At 32.4% G+C, this 25,959-nt stretch overlaps 1 protein-coding gene across 3 annotated transcripts in view; it reads left to right on the top strand.

The window, feature by feature from the left end:
* Nucleotides 1-25,959, top strand: part of GlyS (glycogen [starch] synthase) — a 1,005,553-nt gene that overhangs the window by 245,549 nt on the left and 734,045 nt on the right. For all 3 annotated transcript variants that reach the window (XM_089593760.1, XM_089593761.1, XM_089593759.1), the window contains one exon: nt 7,330-7,514. In XM_089593760.1, the coding sequence (XP_089449886.1) occupies nt 7,383-7,514 (132 nt within the window). In that variant the 5' untranslated portion in view covers nt 7,330-7,382. The remainder of the gene's footprint in view (nt 1-7,329; nt 7,515-25,959) is intronic.

The raw sequence follows: 25,959 nt of genomic DNA, 5'->3' as shown, positions 1-25,959 counted from the left end.
TTTACTAAAGTTTAAAGTGCACAACATTTTTATTGTACAGGAACGACCCTTTCCCAATAAAATTAAGCAACGTCGAACATATTTTAAAAAAGTCATGTAACAATAGTTTATACATTACAAGTTTATTTGTCCACCATTTCAAAACACTTTTTTTGTATTTTGAGTTCAGATAACACTGAAGACACAATTGCCTAACACAGTTGAGTACATTTTAATAAGATCTATAAGTTTCATAGTAAAAATTTAGTCAGCAATTGTTAAAGTACATAAATAACACTGTAGATAATAAAACACATAATACTTGGTTAGAAATTTCAAGTGGAATGCCTAATATGTATTATGCATATGCATACGTGATTATGCGATGGGTGTAATTGTGTTGTGGAAGTTCTCAAGTAAAAATGTAACCTGTCAGAGCAGTATAATAAAAAAAAGGTTTCACCTATAATGTCATGTCTTAACACATTTTCATTTACCCAAATCTGCTTCACAGAAACCTATTAGGTTTTTAGCTCACTATATTTGACATTCAACATTAAATTTGTCAAGTAAAAATATCCGTTTCCCCACTGTGCGGTAATCATCACAATAAGTTGACAAAAACATTTGTTTAGTAATAAACTGTACCAATGAAACGTGATACTTCATTTTTACATAGAAAATATAAACATAGAACTATATTCAAGTATCAGGAATACTTATAAAAAAAAATTATTTCCACTTTTACAGGTTATACTTTTTTTTAATTTAGATAAAAACTGCACCTATTCAATGGGATTAGTCCTGAATCGATATCGTAAAAATTGTTCACACGATTTAACTTTGTAACTAACCGCTTTTTTATAATCTCTTTTGTGGTGCTTACGTTGCTTAAATCGATTCACTGTAAATAAGTGACTGTAAATACACGTCTTAACGAATAAAATAAGCAAAGGCTCTTTTCCTGTGACGTTTCAAAAAAAAATTGTGCAGTTTAGTTAAGTATTTAGAATGTGAAAAAAAATATTCATTCCTTGATGAAAAATTCATATTCAGTGGGCTGACGAGTCTCTAAAGTTCTTATTTTTTAAATTTGTTAAAAAACTGCGTTTTTGCAATTTTTTCAATTCTAATGAACAACGCAATGAGAACTGTTTGTTTAAGTGAAATAATCTTTTTGAGAACTAAATTTAAATTGTTGCAACAAATAAGATTTTCATTAGCCTAAGAATTTTATTTTGTAGTTATTAATATTCTAGAATCGACTCTGATAATGGCATCTGGTTTTAAAATTTTAAATAATTCAAATGTTCATGTGTACAACGTACAAATGCGAACATATTTTGATAAAAAAGATATTTTGTTATGGCTGATGTCATAATACGATACTTTCCATTGGTGGATGTATATCCCACAGTTCGTGAATTCAAACAAACAGTAAATTTACTTAATAATCTTCAATACCAAGTATTTGTCTCGTCTGTTGCGATGAGAAAAAAACGTTTTTATCTACTGTGTCTCGTTTAAAAAACCGTTTTTCACCACGCATTACTGTTAATCAAATAAGCGTTTTACAAGAAAAATCAATGTTTGCAAAGTTCTAGTCATCCTGGTAATTTTTCATCATTTTTCTTGTAATTAGCAGCGTCAAAAAGGTATTACATAACCATTTATACTCTAAGCTCAAAACGTAGCTTTAAGCCTTAGATTCTGGATCCATTGCTTGATTTGTTAGTCTTTGGAACAAATTGATAGACAACGTCAAATTAAGGGGCTTGTTTTATTATTATCGCAATGAAATACAAGGGAGAAACTTTTAAACTTTTTCTTTTGTTTTGGAGTTTAAGGTAATTGTTTGCAAACTAATTTCATTATTTATTGTTACCGAAAGGTCTAAGTCATTATGTGTCATGCGGTTGGTGGTGCCAGCTATACAACAACTTTTGTTCAAGAAAGGAAGATCTGAACTAACGTCTGTTATGTGGATGAAAGTGCTTTTTGATGATTGATATTATTGACCTTGCCTCATAGCCTTACAACCAGCAATGGATCTACTCATTTGTCATTTACAGTTGCGGGTACTCAAATGTTTATTGCCTTTGTTACCTAAAAAAAAAAGTAAAACAGATTAATATTACAATAGCAGAAGTTACGTCATAAGTGTTTGTTACTGGTATTAATTAATTTTCACAGACTTTTCCAATGAAACTGCTGAAGTAGTTTATTCCAAAATGTAAATGCTGCTACAATTGTTTTTATGTGTTGTACAAAAAAGCCATGTGTCAAGCTACTACAGCTTGTCATTACCGCATGTTTTTCTATGATCAGTGGCATACAGCTCGTAGTAAAAGTTTCCAAATAAAATTTTTATGTATGCAATTCCAGAATATAAATCAAACTAGGCCTTTTTACTGTTAGATGTGGTAGGCCATATTACCGTACATCTTGTTGTTATAAGCGCTGTACGTTTTGTAAAAAAAGTTTTTCTGAATTTCTGTATTTTTAAGACATTATTGCAACTAAACTTTTAAAACATTTTCTTGAAAAAAGTAAAAACTACTTAAAATCATAACCGATTTTGTGCACATACAAAAAGATATTACCATACATCTTATTCTTTTCAAGGACATGTAGCTCGTTAAAAAGATTTTTTTTTATAGATTTTGGTATTTTTAAAAATAATTGCTAGTAAAATTTCATATTTATACGATTCCAGAAGTTAAAAAATATTATTATAGTATCTCTCATAAATGTAGTAGTTAATATTACTATATATTTTGTTATTATTGGTGACGTACGGCTTGTATAACAGTTTTCTTTTAATATAGTACTTTTTGGGAAGTTTCCCTATAAAAACATATTACACATGTACATAATTGTAAGGCAGTCATAGATAGGGGATGGAAGACAGACGTACACAGTACAACAGCTTACTTTTGGTCAGACATTTATTAGAGTAGAGAGTTTCAATTTTTTTGTTTTTCTTCAAACATTTAAGGGGATATATTAAGACTTAATTTATAATTTGATTATTAAAAATATAAATTATTGAATGAAAGTGAATTGCATATCATTCAAAATAATCCATGTGGTAACATCAATGGATTAGAAGTACTTAAATAAATAGTGTAAATTATGATGTGCGCGGATTCTCTCTACCAAGTTATACTTAAACAAGTATAACACTGGATAATTTAAATTGGTATACAGGTCATTTAAGTTTCTTAATTCTGATAAGGATGAATTATAGAAAAAATTATACTTTGTAAGAAAACTAGACTAGAGGGCTTCAGGTATGTCGCTCATCACAAAATAAAAATACTGTAAGTATGGATGAAACTTGCCTTTTGAAGTTAGATTAATTGAATTAGTCAATAGTATTGACTTATTATAAGTAAAAAATCGTTTACTTATTGTTATAAGTAAGCGACATTTTACTGATTCTCAGTAACATTTGAGTGATTTAACTTTACAGAGTGAATGAATCACACTCGAATATTAATTGATTCATCTAACAAAATTTAAAGCCATGTTGCCAGGCAACTTTTTCAAAACGCATTAATTAAAATTTTATGCCTAATGTGGTACCAATCTAGGTACTGAAAAAATAAATTCCAAGCTTGTTAATGATATCAAGAAAATGAAGGTTAGCCAGACAATATTATGTAATATATTACCAGTTAGGTCGTTGTGTACGAAAAGTTAAAGGTCACTTGAACTCTGGCAACTTCATCACCCGATTTTGTGAGGTGTAATAGTCTGATGACATGTAAATAGGTATAGTACAGTGTGATGAGCCATCTCAAAAGTAATTAAAGTAAATTAACTAGTATAAGCAGAGTACAGCAGTTGCAAAAACTCTGTAATATAAAAAAGTAGCTCTGACAAAAGCTGAATCGAATACAATAAAATAATTTTGCAAAAGCCAGATTATCCAGCATGTCCTATTTTTTTAGTGAATGTGTCGTTATTTTTGTGCATGAGTATATGATTTATTGAGAACTGGCGCAATAGTACAAAATATCTCTGATTTTTTATAATGTTAAGAAATGTCTCGTTCGTATGGTAAGTACCTGCCACGTCAAGCTTAAAGGAATTGTCATGACCCATATATCGTAGGCTGACTGTGGTCAACACATACAGTTTTCTCAGGCTGTCGTTTAAGAATGTAAGATTTAGTACACCTGCCAGTCTAAAATAAAATAATTTTACACTCAGCTATTTTTTGGTTAAACTCTGTGGCTTCAGCTTACTAGCCCAAAGCCACTTCCAGAGAAACTGTGAATGTTTTCCCGATGAATCCACTATTATTCACTTTGAGTAAACTTTAATTTAAATCCACATTATTAAGAAATATTTCATAACCCAAAGAATCCATACAAACTAATTTTTACTTGTTAACTGGATAGCCCATTACATAACATGTAAAGATGAATTATTAAAAAAAAGTTTATGAATGAATTGCACGTAAGTGAAAGTATACAGACTTAAATAAGGATACTGACATAAAACCTTAAAAATAGGGACAAATAAAAGCTAAGACTGTTCTAAAATCTAAAAAGTTAATCTATCTTTTTGGCACCCTAATAGTTACAAGGCATTTAGTACTCCTTCAGTAACCAATAAAAAAATTACACAATTTTCCGAGAAAGTCACAAGTTGCTTATAAATGACTAGTGCCAACAGGTATTTGAAGGTAATAATATTGTAAAACACAAAGTTACTTAGTTGTTTAACAAGATTACATGGAATTGTGATCTTTTACAAGGTTGCACGGAAATTCTTCAACATTAATGTTGCATTCAGTTATATCTGGGATCAACATAAAAAATTACACTAATTTTATGTTTATTTTACTTAGTTATATTAGCTAATTACTTGACGTGGTAGTAGTAACATTACAAAACAAAACATGTGTCATTTTTTATCATGTTTTGTGGTAACTTTCATTGTTTTTATTATTATTATTTTTTTTCGGCCCTTACATTGCTGACGTGATTTTTATTGGCACCCTTTACTATTTTGTTATGAAGAGTGTTGATCCCATAAATCTTATTTGCGAAACCCTCATCCTAGATGACAATTACCCATCTAAAACTCACGACCCCCATTCCAATTTTATACCTAATTAACCCTTCAAAATCCCTCTTTCCGCCGTTACCTAATTTTTCAAACTGGCCCTGTCCCTTTTCCACAGCTAGAAATTCCATGGACTATTTCTTGGGTCTTTCTGAGGTGCAGAGCCACCCGTGAGACTCGAGAACAATTCCAGCCAGATTTAAAAAAATTGATCTTAGCGTGTACGTATCAAACTGTTGTCCCACAAGAACAACCATACCTGAGATCCACTCTAAATTATCAATCTTCACTACAGTGTGGTCAATAGTTTCTACTATTGAATTATTTATTAATAATACAGCTAAAGCTTTTTAGTCAGAATTCATGATAAAATTCGTCTGCTATGCATCATCAAGCTTTTAAGAATGACATTATAATTTTCAATAAAGTAAAAAATAACCTAACTCACTTTGAAGCTCCTTTGAATTGATTGTACAAATCAATCCTTTAAATAAAATTGTAAAATAAAATTGTAATGTTAATGATGCAAAATAATGTTAAAAATTTTTTAATTCTCTGCTCTTAATTCTAAAAAGTTATTACACTGTACTCCTGCCGATTTTTGTCGGCAGCCCGGAAGTACAAGTCACAACTCTCACGTACGTCTGCCCCTCTCCTAGTCCCGACTATCGTTCTAAACCAAAAGGAGGTTCCCGACGAGCTTTCCCCCCCAGCCCGGGAGGTGAGGGAAATAATGGATTAACAGCCAGACTCGGTTACCATATACAGTTATACTTTCACATATATTTGCTCGTCCTCATGTACAGAAGTGCCGTGCTACAGCAGCATCGCCGCGCTCGACGTGCTGCGAGTGCTGGTGTCTATATACACCGATACAGCTCCTTCCTCAGTCCTGTCGTATACCCCTGTCCTCCGCGTCGGTATATTCTCGCGACCAAGTAGCAAACTCGCCTCGTGCCCATGTTCGAGACACGCTTACGGCCCGTTCCTTGTCATGCTCGATCCTAACCCACTGTTCTAAGGCGGGTACGCCCTATCGCGTCCTATCTATATATCTCTCTCTTTACACACACACCCACGCGTCCAATCACTTATTCCCCCGATAGCCAACTATTTGCCTCTGTCTCTCTTACACACTCACGTTCGACGACCGCACGAATAACACTCTCCCGTAACATACACCGCGAAATAATCTTTCTCTGTTTCTCCTTTCACACCACGTTACCTATCGATAGTACAATTATAGCTATAGGCACCGTACCTTACGGCTGGAAGTACGCACGTGAGAACGAGCCGCGTCCCGACAAGAGCTGGTTAATCCCTTTTTTTCTCGCTCTCTCGGGTGGCTCTAATTCTCTCTCCTTCTATCTTCCCCTGACTCCGCTGCAGGTGTCACCTCTCGGCCCTCGTGGCCGTGTCGCACCCTGGACCCGGCTGCTGGGCAGGCGGTTGAGCTCGGCGTGGCCCGCTGACTCGATGGCGTGCTCTCGTTCGGCCTCTGCTGCAGGTCTTGGTGACGGGAGGCGGTGTGGCAAGGCAGCAGGTGACACGGCAGCTTGGCAGTCGGTGTCATGGCCTGGGTCGATCTGCGGATGCTCTTATCCCTGACAGCAATTTACTCCCCCTCTCTCTCTTTCTCTCACACCCCGATAACTCGCAAATTTCTCCGTACACACACACATTGTGCAGAAACTCGATATTTTCGTAACGTACCTATCGGCGTAGTGGCCCGCTATCGAATGGCTCAAGCGCGCGCGCGGCAACATGCTCCCTGTATCTATATCTCTCTCTCGGCGCTGCCGCTGCAACGCTCACAGCATATACGTGGGCGTGCATTCTTTCATATCTATATCTGTCCGTCGCTGCCGTGCCTTGGTCTCGTCCAACCGCGCATTTTTCCTCGAAGCCACATATATATCAACAAACAAGAGAAGAACACGCGTGCATGACTATACATCTATATACATTTCTAACTGGTCGACTCGCATGGAGTTGTCGGTGGGACGGGTGAAAAGCAACTTCGTTACTTTTAACACGTCCCTAAGTCGACGTACCTAATTTGTATCATCGTTATTGCCATAATGATAATAATAATTTTCGTTCTCCCTAATTCTTCTTTCAAAGTTATTGTCATAAACGTCATCTTCACCATAACCGTAGTAATGACGGTTACTATACTGACAACCTTTATAATAATGATAATATTGTGGACAATATTAGGATTCTAAATAAATTTGTAAGATAACAAAATACTATTTTGTAAATTTCTAGTTGGTGGAATCTACACAGTTATAAGATCTAAGGCCTACAGTTCGACAGAAGAAATGGGTGATCATTACTGTTTGATAGGTCCTTACACAGAGGTGTGTGCAAAAACCGAGGTTGAAGAAGGAGATTTTCATGAAAAAAGTCCTTTATTTGATTCTGTCAGACTATTACAAGATCAAGGATTTAAGGTAGATACAGTTTATTGTTAATAATAACTTATTAAGATTTTCTTTTGAATGTTAATTAAATTTTTTATTTTAAGTTATTAGAGTAAGAGTTATTTTATCGAACACGCACAACGACAACATAATATGCTTTTGCTTTTATACTTTTATTTGTTTTTGTTTTCTTACAAACTACCATTTGGAACAACCAAACAAAGTAATATTATGTAATCTTCAGAAATATGTTTTAAATTAACTAAAATATTTCATATATCTTTGAAGTGTATCTGTGTGCACATGCGCAAGCAGGTTTTAAAGTAATATGATCATGCAAAAAATGGATCACAATGTTTTTTGACTCTATTAATATTTTTTTTAAATATAGAACAGTGATATTGTCATCACGGATTGTACTATATATATATATATAGAGTGTTTAGTATGGTCAACCATAAATTTCCAAAATAAAAAACCATGAGTTTCCAGAGTAAGTTTTATGCTTTTTAAGAATTATGTGGCAACTTTTTTAATGCTATGTTGGTCCTATAATATAACTTTACTTTAATTTATATCAATTTGATTTTAATTTATTGGTAACTACGAAGGTAGTTATTGTAGAAGGTAACATTGTCGGATACTCTTTTTTAAATAAATCATACAAATCTTTTTAATTATTCAAAATCAGCCGTTTTTGCATCTGTATTTTGTGACCATCCACTATCATGGAGACGAAATCTTTATTACTGGCCATAATTTGTGTGTGTTCATCAGATTGATAAAAGTTTACTATATTGTTAATAACATTCACTCCTAAAGATTGATGGCTTTTAGGACATGGATTGCCTAAATTCCTTTATCTTTAGCAATATTTTTTGCCATAGTTATCATATGTCGAGTAGCTGTGGGAGAGTTTACCTGGATTCTCTGATCAGACGTTTGATACCAGTGTCTGAAAATAGTAAAAATTTTTACTTTATGACATCAGTCTGTACTGGTGTTAAAACTTTCTTGTAAGGTTCTAAAGATTGCGACATCATCATCAACTTCAACAACACCATCTCAATCATCGATATTTGCATGAAAAACTTTCTTTTTGATTGTCTCAGTAATTTTTCAACTTTCATCTTAGAATAACGTTTTTGTTTTAATTGGCGCTTTTTAATAGGTGATACATCTCAAGAAACGCAATTATTTATTCAAACGATCAGCACTGTCATTTAATAACTTTTAGTTTTCACCTCAATATCCCGAAAATCCATCTTCTGTTCTATTTTTTGGTATCTTTTCCTTGGCTAACGCGAACACAAGAATTCTGCTCGTTCACTTCATGTGGCTCGCGATTTTAGCTCTGTTTTCTCGTGGGTCGTGTTGACTGGGAAACGGACTTTGGGTCTTGGCTGGCTGGGTGTGATCGGTGGCTGCAAGGGTTACTAGGAGACCGGGGCTGGAGTCGACATAAAATATCTGAAATCCCAAGAAACCAGAAAGTTGTAAGCACAAGGATGAGTACGGCTTGTTTATACAGGCAGTGGTGGCAGTGTGCGCAAGGTGCGTGAGACAGTGAAGATAACTTTTACGCATCCCTCACTTCAGATTAATGGCTCTTGGAGCTGGAATTTAGTGGCTACTCTACACTTTGTTACAGGAAATTTGGGTTGTGAGATGCACTCCATGCCGTACTTAAACATGGTGGGTAGTGGCTCCGGGTTCGTGGTGAGTGGCTCCTGGGATCGCGAGTAGTGGCTTCTTGGGGGCATTTTAGTGGCTTCTTGGAGAAATTTTAGTGGCTTGTCAAAAGTGAGCCAGTAGAATTTATTGATTATAAGTGAAAAAATCCACAGCTGTGCAGACTACTTTGGGCTTTGGTGCCAGGGTACGGTGGTCGTACCAAAGAGGCCAGAGCTGCACGGCTGTATACCCGTAGTGTTGCACTCGGGATAGTTGTGAGCGTGTGCCAAGCTGGCTGGATACGACATTACACATGATAACAGTGCTGTAGTGGGCTGCTTCCTTGCAAACCTTGAATCAGCTTCCTGTTGAAAAAGGAACACACTTTGAGATACAGATGTACTATTTAAAGTATTATTTGCTTAATCTGCATCACAATAGTTAGGATCTATTGCAGATTGAATGTCAGCTATTTTTTTGTCTGTCTGTCTATTTTTTTGGCTGCTGAAATGTGTGCCATTTCTGGATTTTTGTTGAAAGTTCTTGAGTGTAAATTAGCATAGCAGTTGTCAGTTTTTGTTACTTGTCTTAGGTATACTCGTATAATGCTCCCTATTTATTCTTGGTATGAAAAATTCTCTCTTTCTCCTTTGAGTCTGTGTAGGTAAATTTTTTATTGATGTTCAAAGATGTATGAGTTAGGTAGTAGTCTTTCATTCTGAATCTTTCCAGAACTTAATATATGTATGGCTTTTGATTTAAGCATATTGTATTCTTGTCTTTATCCTTTGTAACCTGTAGATTTAAAAATTGTCCTAACATCTCTAGATCTTTGACTACAAGACTGTTCCAATTGAAACCTACATTTAGGTCTAAGTTAACATAAAAATATTAACTATAAATGACTTAACAACATTAAAGCTTTTCTTTTACGTATTTTCATGTTACTCTGCTTTAAACGTAATATCTACTGTTCTGTTATTCTTCAAACTCAGTGAAAACAATAGCTCTCGCTGATCTGCGAAGCGTTTCAAGTTTCATCATTGAGTTTTAGTTAATCATTGAGTTTAAATTAATTACCCATTTTCCTCTCCCTCAAAAAATTTTCATACAGTCTAATTCTCTTAATATTGCATATTTTGAGGTACCTACCAGACATTTTTATAACTCTGCCACTAGCTATGTTTTTATGTTCTCTGATGTAGTTAGCACAATTTCATTATCTACGTTAAGTGTAAGAATGGGCACATCTTAATCCTTTTTCCAGACAAAGACACATTGGTCTGTTTTTATTTAAATAAAACCTAAATGTATTAAGCTTTTGGTTAACATTATACTTAACTCTCTTGACCCTTGTTTCAGACCGTATAGTGCTTTTTTGAGTCTTAGTTATTTACTTGTTTTCTCCTTGCTACTAAAAGACTCAGGTTGTGCTAAGTATATTTTGTGTGTTAATTTGCAATTAAGGAAAGAATTCTGCATGTCCAGATGATGATGATAACACAAGCAATTATAACCTAGCTGCGAAACCTAACAAAAGTCTTATAGTACAATACCTTACTTATAGTGAGTATGTTTTCGACAATACCAAGTTTTTGCATGAATTTACGAGCAACAAGTTCTTTGAACGTATCTATCTATTTGAGCTCACTCATTGAGATTTATTTTTGAAAATTACTTGAGTCTAATCACCGACTGCTTCGTCCCATCAAAATGCCTTCGAGCCAATTAATGTATTTTGAAAATATAGTGCAAAACATCTTACCACGCTAGTAACATCTTTTTTCTACTTAATTTTCTTTGTATTTAATGAGTTGACGCATTCTAACTTGACTTACGAGAGCTTTGTATTATCACATTCAATATCCATACTTTAATTAAATAGAGTTATGTTATGATTTTCTACTAAATTTTAAATTTCATCAAAAATTGTTTTTTTTTCTTTCCAGTTTCTGTGATTAAAGATAAAAAAATATTTGAGGTTGAATCAGACTTATAATTATGAAAACTTTTAGTGGATTAATTTTTTAAAATTAGGCGTGCCTTTAAAAACTTTAACATTTATGCTAGTAATGACCTTTTTTCAAATTGAATTTAGCAATTTGCAGCCTCTTTAATTTTTAGTAAGTCTAACTAATATTAGTTTTTCCGATCTATTATAAAATTTTTTTACCTTTAATTTTACATTAAGAATTTTTATCATGATAATACTGTAAAAAATCTTCAACATATAGAGATTTAGTTAGGATCCTGTCCAGACTTCAATAGGCGTGAAATTATTTGAAACTTTGGTTGGGGATCTGTTCATAGCTTTTTTAATAATAGTTTTATTCTAACTTTCTGTATGTCCATTCTATTGTAACGTGTAAAGACAAGAGGTTTGACAAATTATTACTATGTCTGTAAGTATCTTTTATATACCTCGGTTAATAAATTTCTTTCTATTGTCACAGCTCAAAATTTTCATCTTTTCACGAGTGAATCAAACTAATTCTAATTCTAACAATTCTGCTAAATTTTTATAAGCTACTAGACATTCTTTTACTCCATATTTTTATTTTATAAAGTACACAATTGCATATCGACTATAATTATTTGTAAAAGTAAGGAAACATTTGACTTCTTCAAGTGACTTTAACTCCATCGAAAGTCAGAGTTCACTGATTTGAGTTAGCCACTTGCTTTCAATAAATTTAATTTAAATTACACTCTGATTTTTTTTTTGCCTTTAAGGCAAGTTTCACGTAGTTCTTTATTACGTTTATTACACTGAACTACACAATAACCAAATGCTAAATTTTTGAACTTGATGATATTTTGTCTGTTTGGATGCGCCAACCTTCTATGCCAAATATCACTGTATACTTCATCTTCGTTAGTGTTATTTTTAAATTCTGTTTTCATATTGCTTGTTATAGATTGATTAAAATTTTGATGACCCAAAGCTTCAAGTACCAATTTTTGGTTGGGATCACAAATGAAGCCTTTTTCGTTAATCAATAACAACTCATTTTTGAAATCTGTTAGTTTTTGAACTTAGATCAAGTTAGCTGCTAGCTTATGTACATACAACGCATCTTTTAGAAAAATTTTATTTACCTTGTTTTCTCTTGTAACATTTATTGATATCTATTGGATCCAACGGCTTGAAAGTTTGTGTGCATTAGGTATGACCAATTTTGCATCAGTATTTCTTTAATTTCTAAACCAATTTCTGTTTGATAACATACGTTGTGTTGCATCAGAATCTAGTTACCAATTTTTTTTTATTGACATCATTCTTGCACACACCAACTAGTCAAGTGAGAGCTTTTTCAAGTAATTTATTTCCAATACGCAACTTGCTGTGATTCATATTTTTTATTCTTATACTTTAGCAATCTTTAATAATGCCACTGTATTTATTGCATGTAAAACATCTTACGTGGGAGATTTTATTGTTAGACTTATATTTTTAATTGCTTGTTTTTCTTTGTTTGCAATAAGCACTATCCTTACTGCCGTAACTCTTAAATCTTGCAATAATTTTAAGCAGCTGAAGGGCTTAGGCCTTATAGTAATTCATCAGTAAATTGGTTCTTCGTTTTCAGCAAAACTACCAGATCATTATAGGCCAATGATAATGGGACTGGAAAGTTTGAGAATGGAAGTAATAGATGAAAAAATAAAGCCTTAGCTCCCCAACTGCTGAGTATAACCAGAAATTATTTATTTATTTACATAATATTCTGTATTGCTACAATTATCAAGCTGAGTAAATTAAAGCTCTAAGTATATCCACTTTTCTTGTCAGCCTATCATTTTTTAAACTGTGTTATATTTCTTTGAGAGTTGTGGAACTTCTTAAATGTGTAAAGTTTGCTCCATCAATAGCCATAACTAGCTTTCCCTTGGCTTAGCTCATTTTCCTTGTGCCTGTAATTGATAAAGCATCTCAGACAATATAAAATTTCATAAATCTTAATGTTTGAGATAATCTTGCTTTGCTAACTTCCACTAATTGTAGTCTTTAATGCTTTTAAACTTTTCAATAAAAAAAATAATACCTAATACCCATTTTCCGCAATATCTTAATTTAGGTTACCTAACACGATTACCATGTACTGATGCTGAATCTTGATGTTAACCACCTTGACACAAAAAAACATAGTAAAAATCTTGTATGAAAAACATGAACGTCAGTTTTGCCAAAAAATATATACTATTTATTTAAGTGCCTACAATATTATGATAAATAAGGGTGTGGATTATAAAGAGGCATAGAGAATGTGTAGTTTAGCTCACTATTTAAAAAGTTTAAAAAGTTAGCTTCATAATATGCTCGTAATGACAGAGCTACTAATTTTAAATTACAGAGATTATGGCTAAAAAAGTGGCAGGTTTTTCAAACTTTATTTTATAAAATAACTAGTGACTCTCCTTTACGGCTTCGCCTGAGACTCACTGAATGGACCACCGTAGTTTGTTGACACGTAATATACAACGTTTTCAGTAAAAAATTTTACGTCTTTTCTTGACACTTCTTGGAACAAGAAACTTCTTATTAAAAATATTTTTGTTCAGAATTCATGCAGTTAATTTGATCAAATAACAATCTGTTAAAAGTAAAAAAAGTATAATGATGCTGATAATGACCGTGCATTCTTTATGCCATAAAATAATTGTTGGCTCTTAAGGACCGTTAGTTTATACTTTCTTACGTTATAATAAATGAATAGAATTATTTGTTACAAGTGTAAAGATTTAAAACTGACAAATAATGTATAATTAAAAATAATTTTTTTCGATCTTACTACTTACCAGAGCAACAAAGTCCTCAAGCTCAATCTCCCTATTTTTATCGTCACAATGAATACAAATACATATTATTATACCTATTTAAAAATCTGGATGATTTAAGTGATAATTGTCAGGGTTATAATGAAAAGCTGATCTCTCACGTAATCGATTCTTTATTTGTTGATTTTGACGCTGCTGTTTCAATCTCGATGAATGTTCTGCATCAGTTTGTTGATGCTAGAAATTATATATATTTGAAGCATTTAAAGTTTCCTTTCCAATTAGCCATCTTTCGACTGTAGGTATGATTAAAATTTTTGTGAGCCCTGAAGGCTGTTTTTTGTCGGTTTTGTTAAGTTGTAATATATATTTGTTGGCAAGGTAATTTGACGTTTGATGGCCTTAAAAAATACTGATGAGCCAAACTCTTTTTTGACAAAAGTTTCCGGCAAACTTGACTGTCTGGATATCTCAGGGTGATCTTCTCTAGCCAGCTGTTATAGCACCAGACTGATCGGGAGAAACACTATAACGTCTGAAGCATTGGAGCTCGTTGTAGAGCTCTTTTTCAACGTCACCTGATGTTATACTGGAGAGGTTAATGTCGCAAGTACCTTTTCTTGCAGAGATCAGTCATTTCAGTGATCAAAGGTAGGGAGACTGGTTCGTTATGCTTGCCTGTTGAAGACTGTCCCGTTTGCTCAAGCTCATTTTTCCTTCATAGCTTGACTGTTAGGTTTTTCCATCAGTGCAGAACTCAGAGAGGACTGGTAATTCCTGGTTAAATTCTTAGAGTCAAGAGGATAATAATGTAGGGTAGTTGGTGGCTGGGGTTCACAGCCTTACGACGATCAACTCTACTCGGGACGTCTGCCAGTGAACCAGTGAATGACTGACTTTTTTTAACAGTGACCACCTTTATATAGTCTTTTAGTGGATGAATTGGAAATAGTGGTAAAAATGTATTTGTTGGCAACGTTGTTTAACGTTAGATAACCCTCAAAAGACCCGATGAAATTGATCGTTAATAATGGAACGTAAATACTTGATGATAGCCCTGAAAATAGCCAGTGGTAATACTTCCAGTAATTCCTTATTATTATTCTCGATGATGGAAAGCTAGCTGTGGGTAGCTTCACTTTTACCCTCGTATCTGCATTTAAAGACCGTGTTGGAGGGAAGTACGTAGCTGGCCAAAGAATATGTCATCTTTGGATCGTTCCCGCATATCCAACCGTTCATTGTTAGTCGAAGAATATTTTCTCTGTAGGTATACCGTAGGGACGAACTACTAAGCAGGAGGCTAATAAAATTTTCAGCTTATATAGCTGTCTGAACTCGTCAGGAATGTTTATCCTGGCTTGCTGTTGTAGCAATATCTGGTCTGGTAGCATCAGGTTGGTGAGAATCAGCCCTAAAACCTGAAGAACGACCACGAAACCTCAAACTGTATGAGTAGATTATATTCTGACTAGACGTCTCTTGGTATTACGCCAGACACGATGGCATCTAGTACGCCTTTTATTTATGGCATTTTAACAAAACTTTGAGCTTATTAATTTTTATTTTTATTAATTTTTTCAAGATAAAAATGATACTGCAACCATTTACGAATTGTCAAGAATTAGTATGAAAAATTTCAGCAAGATCGGCTTAGTACTGTGTCTGGTTAGTGATTACAACGGTTTTAGTGACTCTGCTTTGTATAGTAGTAGGATATATATACTACCTTCGTGACTCGAATCGGTGTATTGGACAACAGATGTACCTCTTTATGAATCTCACTTTGCAGCTACATGGTACTTTGTACCATCTGTCTTTCTTGCCCTATGATATTATAAAAGTCGATTTATAAAACACATATTGTCATACGGGTTAAATATTTTAGCATTAGTTGTTTTTATACCCAGATAGTTAATACGCAACTTGCGCAAGCCTAACACAAATATACAAACTGAAGCTAAGCTTATGTTTTCTACGTCATGTCTGTTACTGAGAGTAGATCCTTGTGCCCACGACATGCTACGTAGAGATAGAATAACTTCACTCTCTCTCTCTCTCTCCCTCACCAGACTAGCAGAAGCAGAGCCGTTACCCTCCCTAACCTTTAATCTTAAGTATCCATAGTATGACTATATTTATTATTGATATTTTTTTTTAGTTGTATATTTTCTAGGCCTATTACACTTACACACACATTTGGAATTCCACTTGGAATCAATTATAGGGTATTTGTTTGGAGAAGCCATCAGTAACTCAAGTGGAGTTTCAAGTGGTATTACAAGTAATAATTAAATTTGATTTTTTAATCGGCAAAAAAAATTAAAAAATAATTTCGTGCAGTGTCATCACATGTATAGGTGCTATCATGCGTAGGGCAAAACCAAAATAGAGGGATTAAATTAGTTTCAAAGATAATCAAAAAAACTACAAAATTGATTTTTCTAAAATTAAAGAAAAATACTTTAACCCCTTTTTTTAGTGTTACCATACGCATGGTAACGCCTATTACGATCATGACACTGCATAAAATTGTTTTTTTTTTCAACTTTTTGGTTCATAAAAAAAATCAATTTCAATTGTTACATGTAATACCACTTAAAATTACTGATGGTTTCTCCAATCTAAAACTCCATATGTCATTCAAAGTAAAATTTCAAATGGAATTCCAAATATATTTACGAGTGTGTTTACAGGTGGAGTTACAAATATAAATACAAGTAACTGCTTAGAAGGTCTTTCTTTCTCAACTATAACAAGGCAAATTATACACTGACTAGATTTAAAGACAAGTAGCATGTTCGTATGTATTGGTACTTACACATATATAGAACAATATGCTTACGGAGATAAGTTTAGTGTTAGAATATAATTAAATTTAAAATTACGCTCGGGGCGCTGAAACGCTAGGCCATGAGCTTTTAAATCACGTGGTTTATACATGTTTAATAACAATACGTATATTCAATGGATATTTAACCGTTGCTGAGGCAAGGTGCCTCATGTTTAATATAGAATATTAATAACAAGGAAATTTAAACGAAAAAACTTGGAATCTTGGAGCATGGCTATTTAAATAGTTTTTTCATTTAAATTTCCTAAATTATGGCAAAGGAGCAAGAAGACAGTAGTTTTATTATCAAATATTAATAACAATAAATTCAAGTATATTATACAAGATTTGTTTTTAAATATTTATTTTTCCAGGCTTATTTATTTTGGACATAGTAGCAGTGCATGGTTTAAGTTGCCTGTTTCATTCGTATTTTTTATTTTTTTTATTTTTTTTTCACGCGTCTCTTTAGAGGTATATGACAATCACTTGTAAGAGAGACTGTACAATTAACAATAGATAAAAAATATGTGAAGTATGAAAAAAAATGTTATAAAACGCGTTCAGTGATATGTAACACATGTGTTTTACTGCAAAATTTATTGAGATGCAAAAGAATTAAAAAATCTTATAAAAGAGGAAGTTTAACACGTGCTTAGTAGAAAGAAGTGAAAAAGCAATGTTCGAGTATAGATAAATGAAAAATATACAAGGGAAAAAAGAACTTTACAATATAACTTAACTGATTGACAACGAGAAAATCTTAAAAGAGATAAACAGTGCAAATTTTGAGTTAAAAAAGAAGACAGCGACTATGCGAGACAAAATTTTTTGAAAATTTTGAAAAACGTGGTGTGTACATTAAAAGTGGTCGAAAGCAAAAACGAAGAAAAAAAATGGCGGATGATACCAAATTCATGTTACTTATATTTAAAGGTAGTAATTATAGTTTGTAAACAAAGAGAACATTAATCATTTAAGGTTAAGAAAATGTAAAGATGTAATCAAAAAAGAAACAAGGAATCAAAACAAAGCAGAATAAACTTGGATAAAAAAAGATTTGAAAGCAATGAATTACATATGTGGTGTATTGACTGTAGTTCAACCCGAATTGACACATGAGAAAACAAGCTCGTACAAGATTATTAAAAAGTTAGATAAGTTACACTGAAGAGAATCAACAGCATTGCATGTATGCGTAGGAAATAAATAAGATAAAATCATGAGCAGCGTTGGCTCAGTGGTAAGCGTGCTTGTTACTGATACAACGCAGTTATAGTGGTCGTGGGCTCAATTCCTGGTGAATGCAGATTTTTTCAAAAACTGTTTTCATCGGGAAAAGTTCCTATGTAACCCCAGCTGTTTCGGGGCGGGTTTCTCCGTGGAATTTTTCTTCAGAGTAATTCCCGGGTTTTTTCCTTGCCCCACAGGTTTTCGGGCCTGGGTAAATGCAAAACAGTGTTAGGGCTATATGTAGGGATTAGCAGACCCGATGCCAAGCGTCGGGCAGGGATCGCCGGCCTTACCGGCGAGGAGTGGTCCCTGAAACATGGGGCTTCTCCGGGGATGCTAATTAGCCTGGATCTGATGCTTCGGCAGAGAGCACCGGCTTAACTGGCGAGGAGTGGACGTCCTGGAATAATGGAGTCTTCTCCAGGGAAAGGCTACACAGTGGCGATTGGACCCGATGTACCATTGGTGCAGAGAGTGTCAGCTTAACTGTCAAGGTGTTCCACCGGAGATAATCACACTGTGCCCATGGATTCAGGTAGGATATGAGGAAAAAGGTTTGAAAATGGGTGTGGCAATACACCCCCACGCATAGGTGTGAGTGGGTGGCCCCCAAGACTAGGCCAGTAGGTTGTCGTGGTAACCCGGTAGAAAAAAAAAAAAAAAAAAAAATTACATATAATCAAATTGAGTAGCTTCGAAAAATCTAGTGATTTTTTTAGAGCATTCAAAAAAAAAATTATTAAACTAAAAAATGCTGGAGCAACGATTAATAAAAAAAAAATTTAATTGTTTACTTAGAACATAACCTCCCGCATTGGAACATATTGGTGATTTAATAGACGTTCTGAAAATAGAGAAGCAAACAGTTGTATATGTTAAAACACAATTATTATATGCGAGATAAAAGATAAAGCGTTAAAAATAAAACATAATAGTGGAAATTAAAGTGTGCTTAAAGTGGAAAAGAATAAAAAAACTGTTATAAGTGTGAGAAACCTAGACATTTTCAAAATCAATGTTACAGTAACAATTATAATCAACGACAAAATTCATTAAGCGGCTCGTGGACTGGTGTTTTAAATGTTAACAGAGAAAAAAGAATTAAATAGCGAAGAGGTGGACGAGGTCAATTCGGCATCCAAAAATCGCAAAACTTTTACAACAATAAAGAGGTAATGGCATAGCACAGCGTGGTCATGGTGGATATCAACAGTGGCAGAGTAAACATTGACAACAGCAACATTATCAAGATGACAATGCTTATTATGGTAGAAGCAATAGCGAAAATCAAAGTACTAATAAAGACTTATTTTGTACAATTTTAGATAACAATGTAAGTATTAATAAGAATCATAATCGGGCCAATTGTGAAGTGAATAATTATAGTAAATTAATTAAATGGATTTTGGATAGAAGTTGTACTGATCATATCATTGATAATGTGAATTATTTTTCCGAATATATATTTTAGAATGCTAGACCATGTTAATTTCAATTATTATACTATTAGTAGTAGTATTATGATTCCAATTTATACCCATTACAGAGTTTTTACGTATGTTATGTCCCTCTTCTTTTCCTTCTATGTTTTTTTTCGTAAATATCAATTATTTCTCTAAGTACGCGAGTCTTTCGTGTGGTTCCCTTGCAAAGTTCTCCTTAGACGACTCGGTCATCCATTCTACTGGGTACTGTTTACAGGGTGCAGCGGTTGTCTTAAGCACACACAGCTATTATCAAGTTTAATGGAAAGACATTTTTGCATTAAACCATCTAACTCGCTGTACCGACCTTTTTATAACCAACAGTGACTTTACCCGATGAGCTGACCAGGTGTTGGCTATCCTTGGAAAAGGAAGCCCCTAGAGGTCCCAGGCATCACCAGAAAAAATTCACTATTTATTTTAAAATGCAGATAAGTGGTGTTTCGGTATCCTAGATACTCATCTCGTCGGAAAAGACCGAGAAAAAATCTCGATAATTTTTGACAGGATTCGAACCTACTACCCCTCGAGTATCTCTGGCTAGGAGGCTGGCACGCTAACCACTAAGCCATCGAGCCTCTAATTATTTAACTATTTTATGTTAAGAAAAGTAAGTTGAGGTCTGCCTGAAAATTTAGAGAATGATTATTTGAAATGTGGCTCTTTTATTCAAAATAAAAAGTATAATACTAAATTTCATTATGATAGACAAAGAGCAAATGATATATTAAAAATCTTACATGTGGATTTGAATGGGCCTCATAGAGATAGTTATAATGGATATGAATATTTTCTAATTATTGTTGACGATTACAGTAAAATTGCTAAGGCATACATAATGAAGTATCCAAATAAAACATGTGATTGCTTAGTAGATTCTATAAACTAATTAGAAAACTCGACAGGGAAAACAGTAAAAAGGTTTAGATGTGACAATGGGAAAGAATTCCTAAATAAAAGTATTTATGAATTTGCAAAGCATGAAGATATTATAATAGATTCATCCCCTCCATATGTGAGTGAGCTAAATGAAACTGCAGAAAGATACGATCGATCAGTAATGGATACATCAAGGTATCTGTTATCTGACGCAATATTACATATAAAATTTTTGCCAAAAGTAATTTACTTAAAAAATACAAGACATGTTGATATTGTAGAAGAGGACGTCAAATTAGTAGGTTTTAATGGTGTAGAGAATGAAAATTTTGACAATAAAGAAAATAATAATGATGATAGTAGCGATCATGATTTGGTTTTTGATAAAACATTAAAACTGTAAAGAGTAATGAAACTACAAATAAAAATAATGAGAAGGTCTAATAGAACACGTAAAGAACCAGAAAGGTATAAACTAGAAAATTATGCAACATGTATTTACTTAAATTATGTTTAATACAAGTACTCACAAAATTTAATGAAGCAATAAATGATGGATAGTGTTTAAATGGTTAAAAGCTATGGACAAGGAAATAAATAACATTATTCAAAATAAGGCTTATGAATAAGTAGATAGACCAGAAAATTATTGATTTAACATGCGTTTATACCAAGAAATTAGACAATAGATGTAAAGCTAGATTAGCTGTAAGAAGTTTTCGTCAAAAAAAAAAAATTGCCAACATATATTCACCTGTAGCAAAAACCCAAACTTTTAAAATTTTATTGGCTTATTGCTTACAAACTAATCTAATTATTAATTAAATGTATGTGGAATCAGCTTTTTTGAATGGGAATGTAAAATTCAAAGTGTATGCTCAACAACCTGAAGGTTATAATGATGTAACTGGTAGAGTATGCAGGTTAAAAAAAAGATTGTGCGGTTTAAGAGAGCCCTAGAGCGTGATATGAGTGTTTGGATACATGTTTAAAAATTTTAAGTTTTAAAAAAAGCAAAAATGATTATTGTTTGTATTACATACATGATGAATATGATTAAATTCATGTAATTATCTTTGTGGATGATATATTAGTATGTAGTAAAAGTAAAAAAAAAAAAATTAACGAAACTAAAAAGGTACCAACAAATAAATTTAAGATGAAAGACATAGATGATGCTAATACATATCTTGGTATAAATATTGACTACAATCGTTAAAGTAATATAATGACATTAGATCAGAAAAGATATTTAAAATCATTAGCACTAAAGTATGATGTAATAAACCCAAGATTGTATGAAACTCCAATGAAGGAAAACTTAAAATGTGAACCCGCACGGTCGGCATCTGAATTTAAAAACTATAGAAACTGTATAGAAGCACTTTTATATATAAGCTTAGGAACAAGACCAGATATTAGTTATAGCGTAAATTTTTAAAGTAGATCTCAAAACTGTTCAAATCAAACTTATCACAAATATGCGATAAGAATTTTAAAACATTTGTATTTAACAAGAGATTTTAAGTTCACGTATGAAAGAAATTTCAAAGTCGGTATTTTGAATTGCTCTGTTAATGCTGACTTGACAGATGATATGGTTGATAGAAAATCAACTACCAGTTGCGTTATAAAGCTGTTTTATAATGTAATATATTAAAAATCTAAGAAACAAGGAAGCGTAACAAAATCTTCGACAGCAGCTGAGTGTGTGGTGTTGTCTGAAAGCGTAAGCGAAATATCATGGATAAGATAAATATTAAATGATTTTTTTTTAATTTTTAGTAAACCAATTAATGTTTTTGAAGATAACTCTGGTGCGGTTAGTATTGCTGAATTTAGTAATCATAAAAAAACTCGAAATATATCGAAACACGTTTTCACTTCGTAAACGAAAATTGTTAAAACAGTATGAACAATTCAGTTATAGTAACTCAGAAAATAACGGAGCAGACATTTTTTACTAAAGCACTGAGGAGATTTAAATTTGATAAGTTTAGAAAAGATTTAACATTGAGTTAAAATGAAAAAATGGGTGATTAAAATTTGTAACATGATAAAATTTCAAATCTAAGAAGACGCAAAAGAATATAAGTAAATTTAAAATTACGGGCGCGGTGCTGGGACACTAGGCAATGAGTATGCGTAGGAGCTCTGGAGTCGCGTGATCGATACATTTATGATGACGATACGTATATTTAGTAAATAGGTATCCGTTGCTGAGGCAAGGTGCCTCATGTTTGTTGTGGAATATTAACAATAATCTATTTAAGTATATTGTAGGAGATATGTTTTTGACTATTTATTTTCCCAGACTCATTTATTTTTAATATGTAGAAATAGAAAGTTACATTAAAAGATTATTTAATAAACTTATGTACATTATCTCGTTATGAAAGTATTTATTTATTTAATTTCATTTACCCATGCATAAAAGGAAAACAATAAAATAGTTTTGAGTTAGCAGAACTATAAGAAACCCAGTAATTCAAAAAAAAAAAATCACAGAAAAATAAGCATAAACCCGTGTTATGTACTTGATTAACAACCCTTCACTAGAAAAAAACTCTGTTAAATTGAGTGTATGTCCTCTTTTTTACAAATGTTGTTGCTTTTATGTTTTGTTCGCTTTGTCTTAAGAGTGAGACGAGAGATTAGTAGAGAAATTGCTAGTGCCTATAATACTGTTCGTTGATTTATTAGTTAGGGGATTTTTCTAGATTTAAATTAATTTTTGTGACGATATAATGTTAATAATTGGGTACATGCTTATTAAAATTTAATCCTCGCTTAGACGGCTATACAACTATTATTGATAAACTTAAACGTTATTCAAAAGTAATTTTATAACTCTTAGTTGATTCATACCGTTTTAACGAAATGATAGGTATGATTAACACTTTTCAAAGAGGATAACACCTTTTACAATCTAAATATTTATTGCTTATAATATAATCAATTAGACCATTTGGAATCAGATGAAATAAAAAAAAATTTCATCGAATAGTTTTATAGCTAACAAATTCATAAAGTCAAGTATCACAATACAAGCTTTTATAAAAAGTAGCGTTTTTCTGTGTTACTTTTTATTGGTGCATGAACAACAAAAATTGTTTGCGACGTCTTTTGTTATTTCCAATAAAATTGCAATGTAACAAACGTTAATTGCCATCTCGGTGCTCACAGCTCGCAGATTAATTTATTTCCATGCTGTTTCTTTAACAACAATTTTAAATGCTGAACATTACAATTATCTAGGAAATATCACTCGTAATAATGTAATAAATATGTATATAATAAGGTCCTAGATTTTTCGTCTCTCATATAATGACAAACCATTTCATGGCAACCATTGTATACAGAGTTAAGAACACTCATTGATTTTTAAGTATATTGCACATTGATAATTTGTTAATAATATTTCCCCCTTACCTTAATTCATGTACACATTAAATAAAAAATAATTTGTTTGAAACTACGCAACTACAATTTCATTACGCAACACATAAAAATTTATCAATTATAAAAATTACTCAAGCTTTAAAAAAATGAAACTTTTATCCCAAGTTTGTTTAAGATCAGCCAAACTTTACTTTCACTTGAGCCTTGAAACTTTACTATGAACACATTTTATTTTCAGTGCTCAACAGGTACTCAATATTAAAAAATCTGATTATTTTCATCTTTTTAAGAATGTTGAACATTCACTTAAATATTCTGGAGAATTTGAGACTGTTAGAAAGGAACTTCTTAACATTATCAATAACAATAAACATAATGTATCTACTCGTCTTTCTTTAAATGATGGAGTTCTCCAAGACAATTTAAAGCGAACACGAGCCTTCCTTAAAAATAATGAACACATTTTAATTACTAAAGCAGAGAAAGGTAATGCCACTGTTGTCATTGAAAAAGAAACTTACGTTAATAAAGTAGAAGAATTGTTAAGTGATGATAAATATTATTTACAAATAGAAAAAAATCCTTTATACCAATTAATAAAAGATACTAAGAATTTTGTAAGCAAGTGGGATAAATACGGTGTTTTTGATGAATTTGATGAATTAAGTAAATTTGATAAAGATATTCATAAAAAAGACTTATCTAAATGCTATGGACTGATAAAAATACACAAAAAAGACTTTCCTATCCGTATCATTGTCTCAACATTGAATTCACCCACATATAGTTTTTCTGAATTTCTTTCTGATTTTTTGATTAAGAATATTCCGCTGGCAAAATCACACATAAAAAATAGCTATGAATTAAAAAATAAATTAAAAGAAGTTATCATTCCACCTGGTTACACTCTTATTAGTCTAGATGTAGTTAGTTTATTCACTAATACTAGTGAAACCTTAATCACAAGTGCAATAAAACATTTTTGGAAATTCTTGAATAATAAGATCAATGTTTCTTTGAATGAATTTTGCGCAGGAGTGTCATTGGTTTTGAATTCAACTTTTTTTCAATTTAACGAAAAATTTTACAAACAAGTTTTTGGCTCTCCAATGGGCAGTCCCTGTAGTCCAGTAATGTGTGATCTCGTAATGCGTTTACTCGAAATTTCATGTTTAGATAAGTTATGTTTTGATGTTCCATTGTACGTACGGTATGTTGATGATATCCTCATATGCGTGCCTACTAAATATATCAACTATACCAAAATCATTTTTAATAGCTATTGTCCTGAATTACAATTCACTGTTGAGACATGTAACAATAACAACAGCATCAGTTTCTTAGATTTGGAGATTATTATTCAAAAAAATAACACAGTACTAACTAAATATTACCAAAAACCCACACACTCAGGCCGATACTTGAATTTTCTTTCCCACCATCCAATACAACATAAAATAGGTATCATTTACACACTAGTAGACTTTTCTATTAAATGAGCAGACACACCATTTCATAATTATAATTTAAAATTGATTAATAAATTTTTATTAGCTAACAACTATCCTCAAAGATTTATTGACAAATTTGTGAATAAAAGATTAAATACCTTGAAAAACATGAATATGATCGACAATAGCAACAGAAATAAAAATAATTATAAATTAATCTTATCAATACCGTATATTCTCCACTTGCATAGTCATATTAAATATTATTGTAAGAAGCTTCACATTGGTCTTATATACAGTTTAAACAATAAATTAAAATCGATTTTTTCACTTGGAAAAGATGTAACTGAGCCACTCGATAAAAAAAATGTTGTTTACCACATACCATGTGCGAATTGCAACTGCTGTTATGTTGGTCAAACATCGAGAGCTGTAAAGTTAAGAATGACAGAACACAAAAGAGACATCAAGAAAAAAAAGAATATATCGGTACTATCACAACATAGCATTGAATTTACACATAATTTTAATTTTGATAATATTAAAATTTTTGACATAGAACAAAATTACAAAAAGCGCCTTTTTTCCGAAATGTTAAATATACATTACTTTAATAATAATATTAATAGACAACAAGATACAGAAAAATTGAAAGATTGTTATAGGTCTCTCGTTATGTCAATTAAGAAAGGTGACTAACTTTATATATATGATTCGAGGACTCCTTTCATTCATAGTAT

This window comes from Copidosoma floridanum, unplaced genomic scaffold, assembly GCF_036245765.1.
Source record: "Copidosoma floridanum isolate Cflo_tuat_1 unplaced genomic scaffold, Cflo_Japanese_pri ptg000020l, whole genome shotgun sequence".
Lineage (NCBI taxonomy): Eukaryota > Metazoa > Arthropoda > Insecta > Hymenoptera > Encyrtidae > Copidosoma > Copidosoma floridanum.
This window is presented reverse-complemented; position numbering and strand designations above follow the sequence as displayed.